The 14108-nt window shown below is 42.8% G+C and overlaps 1 protein-coding gene across 11 annotated transcripts in view; it reads left to right on the top strand.

Annotated features, from left to right (window-relative positions):
- The first annotated feature begins 8816 nt into the window (after positions 1–8816).
- Positions 8817–14108, top strand: part of LOC103720906 (cycloartenol synthase-like) — a 63736-nt gene continuing 58444 nt past the window's right edge. For 10 of the 11 annotated variants that reach the window (XM_089926680.1, XM_089926686.1, XM_089926682.1 and 7 more), the window contains exons 1-6: positions 8817–9138; positions 9399–9547; positions 9745–9834; positions 9937–10131; positions 10230–10314; positions 11628–11792. In XM_089926680.1, coding sequence (XP_089782806.1) covers positions 9419–9547; positions 9745–9834; positions 9937–10131; positions 10230–10314; positions 11628–11792 — 664 coding nt within the window. In that variant the 5' untranslated portion in view covers positions 8817–9138; positions 9399–9418. Of the gene's footprint in view, positions 9139–9398; positions 9578–9744; positions 9835–9936; positions 10132–10229; positions 10315–11627; positions 11793–14108 lie in introns of all 11 variants that reach the window. The other variant, XM_088709032.2, reaches the window with a different exon arrangement.

Raw genomic sequence — 14108 nt, 5'->3', positions numbered from 1 at the left:
GAGACTCCGACGACGCTTGTAAGCGTCGTTCTAGGTTCTGGCTTTTGCGACCTCCGACGATGCTAGTAAGCGTCGTGTTTTTTATGATGCTAGTTAGCATCATCGTATTTTCATGCCTATCAACACTATTTAAAAGCGTCGGAGCCAAAATTACCGACACTTCTATCTAGCGCTGGTATGTATATATTGGCATTGTGTACTTTTTCTGTAGGGCGTGTACGATGGATTTGGTGCGGGCGTATGCATGGTCTAGTAGTAAAGGCACAGCGACGGAGGAGGAGTTGGCTTGCGCGGTGGCTTGGTCCGAACCGTTTCTTGCTTCCGTCCTGGAGCTGCCGGGTGGAATATCCAAAATAAGCCCAAAAAATAATACTAAAATGTCTTGTTTGTGGGGTTTCCAACTCTCTCTAATGCACGTAGCGAAGCGGTATTTAGTAATAAATGGGCGGCAAGGACGGATGTTGGAGGAAGTCGAAGGAGATAGTGATACACTGGAGACGGTGCATGTAATCCGTCTTGTGAAGCTGTTATAAAGGAGTGGGAAAGGATCGCACCCGTTGCGGCTATGTTTTACATGAATCATATGACTAGATTCTGATGCGTTCTATGCGATTCAATAGGCATTTCACCATCTAACTGCACTTTGATGACTCGAAAGTTCCTCCAAAATTCAAGGACTTGAATTTATTTTTTTTTATAGCAACTATTGTGGTTCAAATCTGGCTCGAGGGTGACCATGCTGGAGGGAAGTCGAGGGAGCTGCCGGAGTGTGGAGGAAGAGAAAATGAGCCACCTCCTGAGGACGGCAATGTACCTGCACAAAGCCTCACCGGTATTCCGGTGAGGGCCCTCCGACGATCAAGTTAGAGTGGAATTTTGTTTGGTGTAGCTAAAAGTCCCTTAGGCGTTACCCGTTGGGGTTCTTTATAGTTCCGATATGAGCACTTAGGTGACGGTGATATGGCATGTTCCTATCATGAGTAGGAGTGGCGCGCAGCCAGAACTTGATTGTGGCCCGTGGTGAAGTCCGTTCTTGAAAACGGTAAGGCGTTGACAGCCGTGGCAGGGTATGGCCTATTTCCATCATGAGTGGGAGTGGCGCGCAGCCAGGGCATGTTTGTGGCGCGCGGTGGAGTTCGTCTTTGGGAATAGTAAGGCGTTGACAGTCGTGGCAGGGTATGGCTGGAGTAGCATGGTGTGATGGCATCGCAATGTACGATCATGTAGGAGGGTGTAGGCATGCACAAGGGTGCGACGCCATTGGCGAGGCCGAGCTCGTCAAAAGATCGCATCAGGCATTTGGCCAGGTCGGCTAGACGGGTGCTGAGGCCAGCCTAGCATTTTGGGTTCCGAGGTGTGCTCAGTGGAGCGCCCCGAGCTCAAGGGTCGGCGCTATTACTAGAGAGGGCGCTCCGAGCTCGATCGGTGCTAGTCGGTAAATACAGAAGGTGCCCTGAACTTGGTCGGACGAGTCGGCGAATATCTGAGGTTGAAGGAGTTTTCGGTGGAGTCCAAGGTCGAGCTGATTTTGGACCGGACCGAGAATATGTCTGGTCGATGTTGGTGTCTATTGGGCCGAAATTGGGTGGCCCTTTTGTTGTGGGCTGGACGATCCATTGTGCCCCCCATCAGCAACAATTATATGAACACCGGAAGTTCCATGGCCTAACATCGTGGACTTACGTTTTAATATATCAAAGTACAATAGGTTTAATATAATTCATTAGTAAAATATTATGATAATTATTATTTAGTACATATTATGATATTATAACATGCATACAATAATTAACAATATAATAAATCATTTAGTATATATTATATTATTTTCTGTCATGTATCAATTATTTTTAGATACTTAGTAAATCTTGGTATTATGCAATGTAAGTATAACAAGTATAAAAATTGTTGCACTAGAGGTAATAGGATACATATTTATATTGATGGGATATGGTAAACATTATAGCCATATTATGTTATCCAATCATTACCCTGGGGACGCGTCGAGCTTAGGCCGACGTTCACCAGAGCCTCCTCGCTCAGGAGGTTGCTCAGAAGAATATCTCCCTCGAGGCTGCGGAGAGCGTCGAAAATCTTCTGCTCACTCACCGAAAGCTTGGGGGGCTTGTTGATGGCCTTGAACCGGGGCTGCCCCCACCTCGGGTCAAATTCCCACGTGCACTCAGAGGAGAGGAAGAAAAATTTCTCCTTTCACCCATGAATGGAGGAAGGAGCACCTCGGAAGAACGGCCTACCGCCTCGAAGGGCGAGGTAGAGCCATTCCACGTCCGCCGGGTTGGACTTCAACATGAAGCACCCACGAAAGACGTTCACCGAGGCCGGTATCCCGTGTGCGAGGCAAAGGGATAAAAAACCAATGATGGTCCTCCACGAGTTCGGAGCGAGCTGTACTGGGACGAGCTGATACGCCGCCAGGAGCTCGTTCACGAACCCGTGTAGGAAAAATCGCAGGCCGGCCCAAAGTGTCTCTATGTACACCCCGATCCGACCTGGAGGAGGTCTCGTCACCCGGTCTTCCGGCCTCGCGGGCTCAAGGCAAAACCCGCGCTGAGGGAAAAACCGGGCGCGGATCAACTCCAACTCCTCGGTCAAGCTGGACCCAACTCCGTCTGGGCCATGATCCGTCTCCGACGCGACCTCCCTCCTGCGAGATAGGTCCCTACCGGAGGACGAGGCACCGCTTGGCATTGCTGTGCTCACCAAATAGAGGAAGACAAAGAAGGAGGAAGGAAAGAAAGAAACAGAAAGACAAAAAGCCTCCGAGTAAACGAGGGTGAGAGACCTACTGTGGGTTTCACTGGAAATGCCGCCGACCAAAGGTGAGGGATCAAGACAATCATCAGAAAACGCCTTGGGGCACCCCCGGAAAAAAACTGAGCAACGACTGGAAGAAAAAGGGAAAGAAAATGGAAGAAGAAGAAGGCAACGGCTGCAGCGGCCAAATGAGAACTTTTAGGGTCAGGCCGGGGTTTATATAGACCCCCTTACGGCCCAGATCAACAGAGCCAGATCCCGCCTTCCGTCTAGATCGTGCCACATGTCGGCCCCGAAAACCTAAGCGGCGTATTAACTTGGATCGACGCTTTAAAAGCAGAATCGAAACGGCGTCTTGTCGGATCCCGGAGCCTTATCATGAGCCCGCGGCTCGAAACTGCCTCGAAAGGCAAAAGGGCGTCGCCTCTCATTAAAAATGCCTCGAAGCGCGCGGAACGGCCCCACCAGCATGATAAAGACGATTACTTCCTTCGCCCGAGCTCGTAAGCGGCTCGAACTCGGAAGTCGGGGGTAGTGTTGGGGGGAAAATGGATTGCCCAAAACACGTGGATACACCGGCACGTGACGACGAGCGCAACGACAGCAACCCTCAAGACGCCCGACCTCAGGGGGCCCAACCTGAAGGCGCCCGACCTCAGCATGCCCGACCTCAGAGCTCGCGGCCTTGATCTCGGCCAAGCCGAACCCGATCGACCTCAAGTCCAAAGAAGATCCGGTCAAAGGACGAAGCAGACTTCTCCACTCCATCGGAAATCAAGCCCCTCTCCTCCTCATCCGGGATCCAATCCCGCAATCTCCGCTTGAGCGACTGTCAACAATTAAATGTGCACAATCTCCACGGACCTCCAGCCAGCCCGAAATCTCAAGCCATCCACGGCAACTCATTGACTGACTCAATCACGTTCAGTCATCCAGAACAACTCATTAATTCACACGATCACGCCCAATTATGACGGTAACTTATTAATTCGCATAGTTACATCACAGGTAATCATGAACCCCTCCTATAAAAAGGAGACTCCCTATTCTTAGAGGGAGGGACTTTTGATTTTTGATTTCTACATACAATCTCTCTCTTTCTCCACAAAAGCCCCCTCTGACTTAAGCATCGCGGTTCCGGCCCCTTCTTTGCTCGCGGGAGAAGGGGTGAAAGAGAGGAGAAGAGAGGAGGAGAGAGGGGAAGAAAGGAGAGGAAGAGAGTTCGGGAAGGAGGAAGAAGAAGGGAAAGAAAAAAAAAAGGAAAGAAAAAAAGGGCGTCCGCGCGCGGGGCAGCTTGCCCACGCGCGGCCTCCGCACGATTCCACACGCAAGGAACCGCGCGGGGCAGCGAGCCCACGCAGCACCGCGCACGAGCGCGAGCCGCATGGGCATTTAATGTTACAGAAATGCCACTCTGTGGCTAAAACGTGTCCGTGCGCGTGTCGCGGATTGTTTTTTTTTTTTTTTGGTTGGCCGGTTCGGTACTTGTTCCAACCGGTACCAGTCCCCACCGATACATCGGTTCGGTCGGTTCTGCGTATCTTGATTATTTTGCATAATTTATGTCTAGGCTATTAAAAATCATTGCGAGGAAAGCATCTAGCATGCCTGGCACAGTTATTTTGGGGTTTAAGTTGTTTCTGAAACTTTAGAAATTATTTTGAGATTTATGGGTTTTCCCTCCTATGATACTTAACTGATGTTGAAATAATTATGTCAGAGGTAGCTATGGGACTTAAGGATTGATGATACAAAATGTTGCTCTGATGATTACACAAATTGCTACACTGTGACTCGTTATGATAGTAGAATTTGCTAACTCTCGCTTTAAGTCACCTATATATGCTAGTTCTGTAGCTAAAACTCTCTAACTGCTAGGATGTCTTCCATAATTAAAAATGCCAAATGATACTGCATTAGCAGATAAGTTTGCCAGCTTTTGAATAGATAAGAATGACTCTAGAACTCCAGAGTTCCCCCCCCCCCGCACCTCTCTTCCGATCATCTCCTTTATTTGAAGGTAGCGATATTGTTCTTTTTTAGCTTTCTTAATGCAGTTTGCAAAGGAGAATCCACTTGAAATAAACCTCCCCAACATCAAGCTAGAAGACCATGAAGATGTTACAGAAGAAGTTGTATTGACCTCTTTAAGAAGGGCTATTAGCTGTTATTCTACTCTCCAAGCACATGATGGACACTGGCCTGGGGACTATGCATGGCGGCCCAATGTTCCTTATGCCTGGCTTGGTATTTCCTCCCATCTGGAACATATTGAATCGTAATACTGTACAGTTGGTGTATGTTGACAGACAGCATTGATACTTAATACTGCAGAATGAAGATTTTTAGATCATTTCTGTCTCTAACTTGAACATGCTGTTTCTGCATTATTCCTGAGTTACAGGCTGATGCCCTTCTGTCAACTTGTCTTAGGAAAAAGAAATATGAGAATATGCATTTCATTCATCTTGCTGAATTAGTTGGTGGGACGTAAAGGCATCATATTCCTACTTTTTTGTTGTATGATAACAATTGTTTTATGTGCTTGATTTATGGGGTTGCAGATTATAGTTTTATCTGTTACTGGGGCATTAAATGCTGTATTATCACCAGAGCACCAGCGGGAGATTCGCCGTTACCTCTACAATCATCAGGCATCCGCAATTAAAAACCTCCTCAGTTTCGTATAGCAGTCCTTTGTTACATAGAGGTTCTGAAGCTTCAATATATTGAAGACTTAATGAATTATATTGCAGAACAAAGAACTTTGCCAAACAATGCAATAATAGGTGCTTGCTACTATTGAAGTTGCATGCATTATGTTTCTTCCAAATTGCACAACGTACAATTGAGTCCCATTTCCAAAGAAGTGATCTCCCTTCAGAAGGTTGTATGTAAATAACCTACAGGATGAGGTGACATTTGAAAATTGTGTCCATGTAGGTCAGACTTGACATATCGTACCAACACTCAATATGAAATAGCATGCTATGTTACATGGCTCAAAGTTTGATTTGCATGCAAGCTGTTTTTAGTTATTTTTAATGAGAAATTGACAAGTTAAGAGCACTCAATTTGTTTTTAATATCTCAACCCCCAGTAACTTTGCATCCTAAATTAATCTAAAGGTGTGAGTTGTTGCTTATAAAAGTTCTTCAATATTTCCATATCACTACCGAATGAAATCTAGCTCACAAGCTACTATGAATTAACATGACTTCGGATCAAAGAAAAAACAAGAAAGAAAAAGCTTATTAGTGCAAAACTTCAAGAAACCATGTTGTTACTTAAGGATATTAAAATGCAATATGTGAGAATAATCCACATGGATGAATGATATAGTGAGGGATTTGAATTAACCTCGTCTACAAGTTTTAGACTCCTAGTTCATATGCCCTACTTTTTCTGTCCTTTGGTATGAGTAGCTCAGGTACAAAATTTCTAATGCCATCTATGATGAATGTCTTGGCTGGGGACCTGGAGTTGCATGTTTGCCATGATGTTCTCATTCAGATTTAATGTTTGAAACTAATAGTGTGCCTTGAGTCAATGGTAGACTATGGTAGATCTGCACAACCCCAACACCAACACAAAAACCAACCAATAGAAGATGCATTACAAGGAGCACCTCAGGCATATCAAAGATAGAAAATTCGGCATTTCTTGACTGTACGTGTGGTATGAGGAGCCGGTGTACCAAAAGAAAGAAATTAAGAAAGAAAAAAAGAAAGAAAGAAAGAAAGAAAGAAAGAAAACGCAGCATGAGAAATCCAAGTTGCAAGCACCAGCATGAGAAAATGCGCTGACGGAAAATGTAATGTAGGAGATGCAAATCTGTGAAGCAAAACTCACAAAGTTGAGAGAAGCATTTGTGGTTTCCTCGACTACTAATTTGTGGTTTCCTTCCAGCTTGATATATGGTTTCTTGAATTATTAGTTCATGAAAGAATTTGTTGTTATAGAAAGTCCATCCGAAGCAATAACAAAGCAAAAATCCACTTCAACAGGTGCACAAGGAAATAAAGGCCGGGTAACTTTCTGACCAAAATGTAACCCTTTCAATTCAATTTATATAGATGCCAGCAGAATGTATTCCATTTGTTGGATATGTTGAATAGCCCGAGTGATCTCGCAACATCTCCACATAACCAATCCTAACACTCACTTTTATTAAAGTGGAGTCATTGAGGAACAAAACTTTAATGCTCCAGGATATGATAATTTCTTAAGTTAAAACTTTTACAAAATGTTATCTGCATCAAGTTTCAAAATAATATCATTACTCAAAAAAAAAAAAAAATTCTTGCATATCATCACAATTAAGTTCAGTAGTTGCATGCCCATGAACTTGGACTGGAAATTTGCTATTCAATCCATTTAATTCAAAGGTAATGGGCAATTCATGTAAATAATCAATCCTTGTTTATTTAGCAACCATCTTCAATCTTCAGCCAACAACTGCTGCCAATACCCAAGGATAATTACTCAACAAACTTATGTCCTATTTCAATCTATATCTAACTTCAATTTCGCATTTAGTTCTCGTATCCAAGCATAAAATTAATTAAAAGAAATTGTGCTTGTGCTATCCTGAGTATTTAATAGGTCGTTGGTGCCCATTAACTGGGTAAGACGTAGTAGATACGATTTTTTTATTTAATAGGTCGTTGGTGCCCATTAACTAGGCCATTCTATATATTTATAATTATTCATGGTCGATCAAACCTTAACATAGAATTATTTTTTATGTAATAGAAAGTTGAAATTATTGAAAACTGGCTAAAGTATATATTTATATATTATAGTTCTTAAACCACAAAATGAATCTTAACATGGCAAAACTAGCAATGATTATCTAGACAATGGTGAGGGACCGCAAAGCCTTTCAGGCCAAGTATGTTTTCCATGAAGCCAATGGGGCTGTGGATTGGGTGACTGCTTATGCAGCCAATCACTCCGGTAGCGCCTTGTGAGCTGGTGATGGGAAGCTGCTCCTGGCACTCCGAGGTATTCTATTTTTTAATTTTATTAGGTGCATCTATACTCGTCAAGTACAATCCACCCACCTTAGTAAGAAAAAAAAAAATCATGCACCAAATCAAAAAATAAAATAATGCAGTACCTACCTATAAATAACGATGCATCAATGGAAAGAATAAATAGATCAAAAAGGTGCATAATTTGGATGATATTTTGTAAATTTAAAAACAGAGTATCGCATGAATTAGATAGCATATATCAATAAAGCAGCATTCTACTTTAGTCTACGCTAATGAGAAAAAAAATAAATAAAAAAACTAAAAATAAGAATAATTTATATACACATATTTTGAAATTAAATTTTTTAAATTTAATTAGAAAAATAGAGACGAGATACATTCGTTTAGGAGAAGATTTGTCCGATTAATATAAGGTACAATTAAATAGGTAGCAAGTGCTCGCGCTGCAAAATTAATTAAAAGAAGTTGTGCTTGTGCAATCCTGAGTATTTAATAGATCGTTGGTGCCCATGCATGACATAGTACATACGACGTGTCAGCTTTAAACGATGTAACAAGTACGATTTTCTTAATAAAAAAAGTACGATTTTTAATGCGCCTAACAATTTAGTTGATAAAGTACGATTTGGGAATCTTAGCTTTTTACTGGATGTAATGTCACGTCTATCAATTTATTAGATACTGGATGTAATGTCACGTCTATCAATTTATTAGATACACTTCATTTATTTTCGCTCAGATGACCGGGTAAGTCCCTCAAACCGCTCGATTTCAGTTGGACCGCCCGGATGCGAGATAAAAAAATCGTGGGCACAGACCGATGTTTCCTCCCACCCGACTTCGCTCTCCCCTCGGGCCTTGGATGATGACTCCGCTCCTCTCAGTCCTTCCCCACACCCTCGCTCTTCCTTGCTCCGTCTGCCACCGCAAACGCCGCCCTGCGATCACGTCCGCTGCCCGGGTCCGGATGCCACCCTTCTTTTTTTTTTCCCTTCCCTCCTGCGGGCGGTCGAGCCGACCCCATCGGTTTGGAGCTCCCACGGCGCCCAGCCCAGGGGTTGAACACGAGGCGTTGCGTTGGGAGGGGCCACGTACCCCAACGGCAACAGAGATGGGAGCGAGCGAACTAAATGCCCTTCCTTTTTCAGTCAGCCCTTTAGGTTAGAACTAAATGCCCCTCTTACTCTGTGAGCGAAAGACGGGAACAGAGATGGGAGGAGAAAGACTGATGGAAGCTCCTACTACGCCGCCACCTCCGTGGGCCAGAGGGAGCTTCCAAGATAAATTCAAGAACGGAAGACCCCTAATCTGCAATTTTCCAATCTTTCCATCTCATCACCATCAAAGTATCTCGATCTTGAAGGTGGTACTGTGCTCGCGCATATCTTCTCCTTGATTTTCCCCTTGAATTCGAACTGGAAATTTTTACTCGGTCCCCGCTCTCTCTATTTCATGATTTTACTTGTTTCTTGAAAGGATTTTATGCGTTTTATATGCCTGCATGCATTCCTTTTCTTTCTCCTTGCAGTGCGATGGATTTATATATGGTTTTTGCACTAATCTTGAACCTTTTTCCCCCGTTGGATTTTGTTTTGATTGCTTTAAGATGATGGATTCCCGCAGTTCTTCCTCCTGATCCGGCAATGTGGAGGCTTAAGATTGCGCAGGGCGGCAGCCCGTGGCTGAAGACGACAAACAACCATGTAGGGAGGCAGGTGTGGGAATTTGATCCGAATATGGGCACGGCTGAAGAGATTGCTGCAGTCGAGAAGGCCCGTGAGCTGTTTCTGCATTATTCCTAAGTTACAGGCTGATGCCCTTCTGTCAACTTGTCTTAGGAAAAAGAAATATGAGAATACGCATTTCATTCATCTTGCTGAATTAGTTGGTGGGGCGCAAAGGCATCATATTCCTACTTTTTTGTTGGATGATAACAATTGTTTTATGTGTTTGATTTATTGTGGTGCAGATTATACTTTTATCTGTTACTGGGGCATTAAATACTGTTTTATCACCAGAGCACCAGCGGGAGATTCGCCGTTACCTCTACAATCATCAGGCATCCGCAATTAAAAACGTCCTCAGTTTCGTATAGCAGTTCTTTGTTACATAGAGGTTCTGAAGCTTCAATATATTGAAGCCTTAATGAATTATATTGCAGAACAAAGATGGTGGCTGGGGTTTGCATATAGAAGGCCGCAGCACCATGTTTGGTTCAGCCTTGTCATATGTTTCGTTGAGGTTGCTGGGTGAAGGACCCGATGATGGAGACGGGGCAATGCAAAAAGCACGAACTTGGATTCTAGACCATGGTGGTGCGACCGCCGTAACATCATGGGGAAAATTTTTGCTCTCTGCAATAAATTTGATCCTTTCATCCATCTAAATGACAAAGCTTGTGGTTGACACTTGTAAGGAGCAACTTTTGATGTCCTTGTGCTGAAATAATTGCAGGTGCTTGGAGTGTTTGAATGGTCTGGCAACAACCCACTACCCCCACAGATGTGGTTACTCCCATATTTTCTGCCTGTTCATCCAGGTACTCTCTCTCTCTAATTTCCCCCCCATCTGTTGTTAGTAGTTTTTTTTTGTCTTTTTCATTTCTCCCAGAAGGAGTTATTGTTCACAGTTTTGGATTAGTATTAGATTAGTATTATATCTATAGGAATGTAAAATAAGTAGTACATCTTGGCTTCGTTTTATCAACAAGAGAAGCCAAATTTCAGAAAAATTTTGTAGGCACAATATCCCTTTTAGTGGCTATGAACTCGTTGATTGTACTTATTTTTGAACTTTGGGTGTTGAAGCCATTGCTCACCCACGTAGTAATATTTTAAGAGTTCTGATGCACTCCCAGAGAGAATGGGCACCTCTTCAAGTGTTCACTGTCTCGGTGAAGTGTAATTAGATTCACAAGTTTATTTCCTTTATGCACAATGAAGGTTGCTATGATACTATGCCATCTTTTACAGCCGACAATCTTAAGATCATGCATTTTGTTTCAATGTTTGTGAGGCAGCTTATTGATTATCAAATTTACAAATATTCCTTCATACAAATCGAGGACCAAAGGTGTTGATATTTACAACATGTTCCTTTGCTCTTTTGTCTACTTATATCTTCTGTTTGTTCTGATAGCTTATAGATCCGAATGAACTTTTTCTTAAGTATGTTCCATAGGGCACTGGCCATAGATCTAACAAAGTGGTTGGTGTGATAGCTGATATCTTGTTCAAAAGATCAAGTAAATTAAAAAGAACTCACTTGAGTAAATATAGAAACCATGAACATTAATTAATTTTGATATATAAAGATATATCACAATTATTCTATAATTTCATGGACCTTCAATGAATTTTCCATTCTTCGTAACTCTTCTTTGATCTAATATATAACATTTAATATCTGTACTTGAAGAAATTGATAGACACATCCTTCTTTTTTTAAACAAAAAGTTAGTAAATTTGTTTTCCTTTTCTTTGCATTCATAGTAAAGAATGCTGACTTGATATCCCTGCATCTTTTAGAAAGTGTGGCCCTAAAAAGAGCCGAATGGAGGATAAAGATTCTTGTAGCCGATCCCAATTAGTTTGGCATTAAGGCTCGGTTGAGTTGAGCTGAGTTTGCATTCATAGTGTTGTCTTCTCTAGTTAATACAAAAAATGAGGTCTGCTACCTTAGATAATGCAGGCAAGAGTATTCATAATGGAAGGCATGCCTCTTGTTATATCTGTCCAAGGATTTTACTGTTATCCATGCATTGGGACCATTCCTTAGTGCAATATTAAATGCTGACGTGTTTAATTTTTGAATGCTTCAAGGTTTGCCATGTTAACTTCTCTTGCTTCACAGGACGAATGTGGTGCCACTGCCGGATGGTTTATTTGCCCATGTCCTATATATATGGAAAGAGGTTTGTGGGTCCAATTACACCTACAGTTTTATCACTCAGGAAGGAGCTATATTCTTGTCCCTATCAGCAAATAGATTGGAATCGGGCTCGAAATGAGTGCAAAGGTTGGTAAGATGTGTTTAATAACATGTTTTCCTTGTGAATTTAGATTTCTTATGTGTAGGTCGTGCCTCGTAGAATTCTGAATATACTCAAGTAATTTAGTTGTATATGTGAAGGTAAAATTTTGAAGAATTTGGCAGTTACATGTTTGTTTGTGGGCATTCCTCTTTTATCTATTTCAATATGTTCTAGTGGAAAATTAAGAAAATTGTGAAACTTTTAGACAGTCTACTTGAAAAAAGATAAGGGGATATAAGGAAATTTTGAAAAAAATCAAGAAGAGCTGTGTTAAGATTTGGAAACATGCATGCTGCAATGATCTTATTTTTCCTTTTCCGTATGGGTATATATTACTCAATTACCTTTGCTTAGCTTATCATAATAGGATGAATGAACCTGTCTCTTTTATATATATTACTCAATAAATGTGATAGATGTCTGGAGATGAGACACAATTTCTTTTACAACATAATTGTCGCGCTCTGAGCCCGAAGCGCGACAGACGCCGCACGCCTGCACAGCGGACCGTATAGAAATGCAAGGTAGCTGACCGTATCAAAATAATTACAAATGCTTAAAATTTGCTTAAACATTAATTTATTCAAAGCAATCTTACAAAGTTTCAAAATAGCATATGTCAACATAAATCAAATGTTCTAGATAATCTAACTAAAATTTTAATAATCGAGCAAAATCTTCTAAATCTAGTGCACTCTCCAATCCCGTGCGATCAAGTCTCTAGTTCTAAAAAAGAGACAAAATATGGTAATGAGCTACATTAGCATAGTAAGCAACATAATACTCAAAGTGGGGTCAAAACGAATTAGATATTTAATCAAAACACAAAATAATAACTAAAAATTAAATCACAAATAAGCATATTTTTCTTTTGAAATTTATTAAGTATTTTAATAAAAATTCTGATATCAGAATTCCAACATCAATAGGCTACGACCATGTAACTTAGTGGCATGGGTCGCACAAAGTGCCAAAAACCACAATGACGTCTCGGGCCTGAGCTCGGGCCGCCCTGTAGGATCGACCAAGAGCCGAAGAGGCCCCGTCAACCACAGGTAACATAATGACATCCCGGGCCCGAGCTCGGGGCGCCTTGCAACGTCGACCAAGAGCCGAAGAGACTCGTCGACCGTAGGTAACATAATGACGTCCTGAGCCCAATCTCGAGGCGCCCTACAAGATCAACCAAGAGCTGAAAAGGCCATGTCGACTGCATGTAACATAATGACGTCCCGGGCCCGAGCTCGGGGTGCTTGGCAGGATCGACCAAGAGCGAAGAGGCCCCGTCAACCGCAGGTAACATAATGACGTTCCGAGCCCGAGCTCGGGGAGCCCTGCAACGTCGACCAAGAGCCAAAGAGGCTCCATCGATTGCAGGTAACATAATGACGTCCTGTTTCCGAGCTCGGGGCGCCCTGCAGCGTCGACCAAGAGCCGAAGATGCCCCGTGGACCACAGGCAATGACACCTCGGCCGAGGCTTGGGGACCGAACAGATCTTGGAGCCGAGAAGGCTAGGCCGACCTCAGAGTCCGCCGAGCTGACCTTACCAAACATGTCGCGACCCCCAAGTCGGCCCGACCTCAGTGCTCACCGAGCTGATTTCGCCAAATATATGCTACGGCTTCTAAGCGAGTCTGACTCGCCAACGGACGCATCCACGCGCGCACCCACGCACACGCCTACGCCCGCACACGTAGCCGTACATTACAACTGTTAATCCTAAAGGATGGATTTTGATGATCACAAAAATAATTGAGTTAAATATATACTTTAATGATGTTGGCTTTAATGTGAAGGGTTAGATCTCTAGACAAAAGGTGCACTTGCAACCTCGCAGAATCAAGAAGAATAAAATCAAAGATTTCTGAAAAATCTGTGAAAAACTTAATGCGTCGACCCATACAAAAACTGAGTCGACCCCTGTATAGTTCAAGAAAAATAGAGAAGAATCACCACCTGAGACCAACTACATGAGCCGACTCTTGTGTTTAAGGAGGCAACTCAATATCTACATGAGCCGACCCCCGACATTAATGAGTCGACCCTTGGGGGAGCGCAGGAAACTTCTGTGCACTAAACAAATGAGCTGACTCTTGTGTTTAAGGAGGCGACTCAATATCTACATGAGCCAACCCCCGATATTGATGAGTCGACCCTTGGGGGAGTGCATGAAACTTATGTGCACTAAAGAAATAAGGCAACTTTTGTGTTTGAAGAGCCGACCCAATATTAACACGAGTCGACTCCCGACATTGACGAGTCAACTTAAGAGGCAAATGCAGAAACTTTGTATGGATT

The sequence above is a fragment of the Phoenix dactylifera genome, chromosome 12 (genome assembly GCF_051530095.1).
Source record: "Phoenix dactylifera cultivar Ajwa chromosome 12, Ajwa_hap1_PhDact_Kaust_v1.1, whole genome shotgun sequence".
In the NCBI taxonomy this organism is placed as follows: domain Eukaryota; kingdom Viridiplantae; phylum Streptophyta; class Magnoliopsida; order Arecales; family Arecaceae; genus Phoenix; species Phoenix dactylifera.
This window is presented reverse-complemented; position numbering and strand designations above follow the sequence as displayed.